Here is a 4161-nt window from a genome sequence, read left to right as displayed (position 1 = left end):
TTTTTTCTTGGCAACTCCTACTTCTGTGAATATTTTTTTCATGTTGTTGAGTTTCTTCCTGTCGTTGGTCATGTGAGAGGTGGTTCCCGAATCAATGATCCACTCCTTCGATTCCGCCCTTCCGGCTAGGAAAGATATCTGGTTGCTTTCTTCTTTTTCTTCGTTTTGTTTCTTCCTGAAGAAACAATCCTTTTCTTCGTGGTTCTGTTTTTTACAGATTTTACATCCCATCTTCGGCTTTGTTCTACAGTCCTTGGCGCTGTGTCCTGTTTTTTTTGCACGCGTAGCATTTCACGCTTTTACTGCCTGCTCCTTTGCATGAGCGGGCCAGGTGTCCCCTCTTTCCGCACTTGAAGCACTTGCGTTCTTCTGTCTTGAGTGCCAGCTGCTCCTCTTCTTCTTCTACATTATTCCTTGTTTTTTCTGCCAGGAGCCTCGCAGTCAGATTCGGCAACGTCCTTTCCTGCTTACTGACGGATTCTTACGCACTTGCAAAAAATTTATACTTCTCGGGCAGCGTAGTTAATATTTTAGAAATCAACATCTCGTCCGTTATATTCACTCCCAGCGCCTTCAGTCTAAAAACTATGTTTTTCAACTCGGCAACGTGTGTGGCCATGTCGGTGGGTTTCGGTTTCTTTGTCTCAAAGAATTTTTGCATCAACACGTATTTGTTCTGCTCCGAGTCTCTCTCGTATATACTCTTTAATTTTTCCCACATATCGTGGCTCGACTCGCAACTCATAATGTGTATCAGCGATTGCTTGTCCACCGTCGTGACTATCACTTTTTGCGCCTTTGCGTCGTTCTTCTTCCACTGCTCGGTTTGCAATTCGACCGCAGGCAGTGTTATTACATTGCCGTAAAGGTCACTGGCTTTTAGTATTATACCTACTTGGAATTTCCACAGCGGGTAGCCTTCCGCATTCTTTAATCTGTCCACGCTGTCCAGGTTCTCGAAGACTGTGTTTGGCGACATCCTCTCCGTCTTCTTTCTTTTAGGCACACTCGATTTTTTCGATCGGTTATCGCGGGCTTCACTTTTCACTTTTTTTACTGTGTCTTTACTTTTTTTTTCACGCCACGCAACGCCACGTGTCTGGGCCCATAACCTGAAGGATTTTTATCTTAGGGCGAAGGTTGCGTGGAGGAAATCACGAAAAACTTTTGATTCAGTGAACAAACAAATATATGTATTCAGCTAACAGTGTACAGCGTTTCTGCGCTCTCTTCTCGATTTGACCAACACTTCCGCTGAGACTATCTTTTCTTTCAGAAACGTTCGCCAGGACCATTGCCACGAGACTGATTCGCACGTACGATCGCCGCTTCCGCGTTGCCGGATAACGCGCGCGCTCTTGGTCCTCGAAAATCGCGAGCGCTTTCTCCTTCTGATCGGGCGCTTCGCGCCAAGTTCGAATCGGGATTATTTTGTTTCCAACACCGTCAATAAAATTTATTTCACAAAAGAATAATTAATATATTTTTATTATTTTATACTCATATTCTAATATTAACATTTTTATTAATTTCTTAATTCTAATTATAAAATATAATAAATAAAATTGACATTACTTAAATATAAAATATAAAATTCAATCGACATTACTTAAATAATAGTAAATAAAAATTTGTGAATATGTAAAATTTAAATTATAATTCAATCATAGAGAGTGAAGTGAAGGAAAAACAACAAATTTATCTTTAAATTGTAATCTTACATATTTATACAATATTTCATTAATATTCCACCTTTGGAAATTGTTACTAATATTTTCCACTAAATGTATACCTAAATCAGAAGATTTACATGGTTCATTATAAAAATCTGTTATTGATTCATATTTATTTCCTATTATTACTGCATTTTCATTGTCTATACTGGCAATATTTTTAATTAAAATGATGTCACCATTGTTTAACCTACAACAATTATCTGGTTCTTGTATTTTTAAAGTAAAATTAGAAAACACTATTTTTTTTCCACTGACTTCTATATAAATTTTGATCTAAAGGTCCGTTATTATGTTTATTTAATAATTCGGGTTTGATGTTTAATTTATTTTTTTTTTTATTTTTTTTTATTTTTTTTTTTTTTAAACTCCATATTCATCTCGACTAAGAGCCAAACGCGATGTTATTGCGACAAATTAAGATAAGAAATTTTTTGGAAACTGAGGAATTTGAATCCTATGGTTGGAATCTCAGAAATTCCTCTTGTTCCTTCTCTAAACATCCCCTGTAAGAAAAAGACGAGAAAAAATATTGGTCCGAAAGTCGGCTGAATCGGAAATCGAACCCGAGACCTTCCGCTTGCCGGGCGACTGCTCTTCCAACTGAGCTATTCAGACACTTACAAATCAATATTTCTCTCAATGTTTATAACCCCCTACCCCCCCACCAAGGCGTCGTACCTGGTCCAAACGCAACAAATATTAATAAGCATATTTGTAAGTCAGCTCTCCAATTTTTTTTTTTTTTTTAAACTCTATATTCATCTCGACTAAGAGCCAAACGCGATGTTATTGCGACAAATTAAGATAAGAAATTTTTAATTTATTTTCTTTGTTTAATTCCGCGAAGTTTTCTTCATGTATACGATTTATTATTTGTTGTAACGGTTTATCTTTTTTACGAACATATCCTTTTATTTTTTGCATATGATTTTCGAAGGGGTAGGCACTGTAGTTTTGTAAAAGACCGAATTTTTTTTACATTATTACATACATGTAACAAATTATGTATATTAATTATACAATTGTGTTTACCATACAAAATAATAAAAGATTTTACAAAATAATTAAGAAGAGAATCAGCGTAATCTAAATATTTATTAATATGAGAAGATGATAAAATAGTTACAGCAACATTCAAACACATAAAATTGAGATAATTGTCATGACTAAGAATAGATTTTAAAACAACAGGCCCTGTGTATAGTAAAAATTGCCTAAATTCTGTTGCCTTCCACCTTCTACTTTCTTGTAATGATCTCGGTTTACGGTTAAATTCTAATGGAATATTTTTAACTTGTTTTATTAATAAATAAAAAATTTGTGAGATTTGTGTTTGAGAACATTTTGTTGGTGGTTTACCAAAACACCACAAATGTACTAAAGTTCTTGTAACGCTCAGATCAATTAAATGCATTGGCTCTACAGGGAAATCACTAATCATATTTAAATTTTTAATTAATTCAAGATCTGAAGTTTTTGAATTTACATGATGTTCTTCTTGAGCTTTTGATCTAAATTCAAAATCGGTTCTATTGCGAAATTTTCTTAAACTTGAAAAACAAACTCTACCATTAATATAATCCCCCTCAATATGACATTTTGAACATGAATAAAAACCAGTATGACCTTTAGTAAATTCAATAAATGCCTTAGCAGGCGTATCACATATAAAACTTTTAATTTTAAAGGGATAGTTAGTTTCATTTATTGTAACACCATGCGTTGATAAATCAATAGCTTCATTGATAAAATCTTTTAGAAATACATTTGCATCATTTGGTTTTGTTTTTCCGTGATATATGCCTACAATACCTACTTTACTACGATTTTCAACTAAACTGCATAATATTGGCCACAACTGTTGATTTGAACTTTTAAAAAGAGGTAACCCATCAATATTTATATAAACTTCTACTTGTTGTAAATTTTTTAGAGTTATAAAGAAAAAAGTTTCTGAATGCAGCTACTTAAACCGAAATGAAAATAATGTCCTGGTTCAACAATTTTTAAAGCTTTTTTCCTAGGAGTTGTCATTAATACGCGAGCATCCGAAGGCAAATCATTATGTTTAGACTTTAAAATATCTAATAATTCATTCAAAGCAATATGTGTAATTTTATTTTTTAGAGCCCAAGTAGCAAGTTGAGATGCTAACGAAGATTCATTAGCTGTATAATTGAAATTTTTATAATTACTTATTAATTCATCGTTATTCAAAGTATTTTCGTTACTTGAATCATTGTTGTTATCAGATTCATCATTATCTGAGTCAAAATTTTCTATATCATCTATTATACATTATCTCTATTGATATCTATATTATCTATATTGTTATCTGCTATATTGCTATCTATATTATTATCTATGTTATGAATCTCAATATTGAAATCATTATCCAATTCAATGTGACCATCGATGCATGGTG

At 33.3% G+C, this 4161-nt stretch overlaps 1 protein-coding gene across 1 annotated transcript; it reads right to left on the bottom strand.

Annotated features, from left to right (window-relative positions):
- Positions 1-481: 481 nt before the first annotated feature.
- LOC114930718 (uncharacterized) lies at positions 482-979 on the bottom strand. The gene has a single exon (XM_029302570.2). It carries the CDS (start codon positions 977-979, stop codon positions 482-484), a length of 498 nt encoding a protein of 165 aa, XP_029158403.2.
- Positions 980-4161: the final 3182 nt, after the last annotated feature.

Source organism: Nylanderia fulva, unplaced genomic scaffold (assembly GCF_048542155.1).
Source record: "Nylanderia fulva isolate GAGA-0341 unplaced genomic scaffold, ASM4854215v1 Scaffold314, whole genome shotgun sequence".
Taxonomy (NCBI): domain Eukaryota; kingdom Metazoa; phylum Arthropoda; class Insecta; order Hymenoptera; family Formicidae; genus Nylanderia; species Nylanderia fulva.
The sequence above is the reverse complement of the archived record's forward strand: the minus strand, read 5'-3'. Positions and strand labels throughout refer to the sequence as shown.

Excerpts from the sequence above, each read along its gene's own strand:
- LOC114930718 (XM_029302570.2), bottom strand. The coding sequence starts at position 979 with ATGTCGCCAAACACAGTCTTCGAGAACCTGGACAGCGTGGACAGATTA.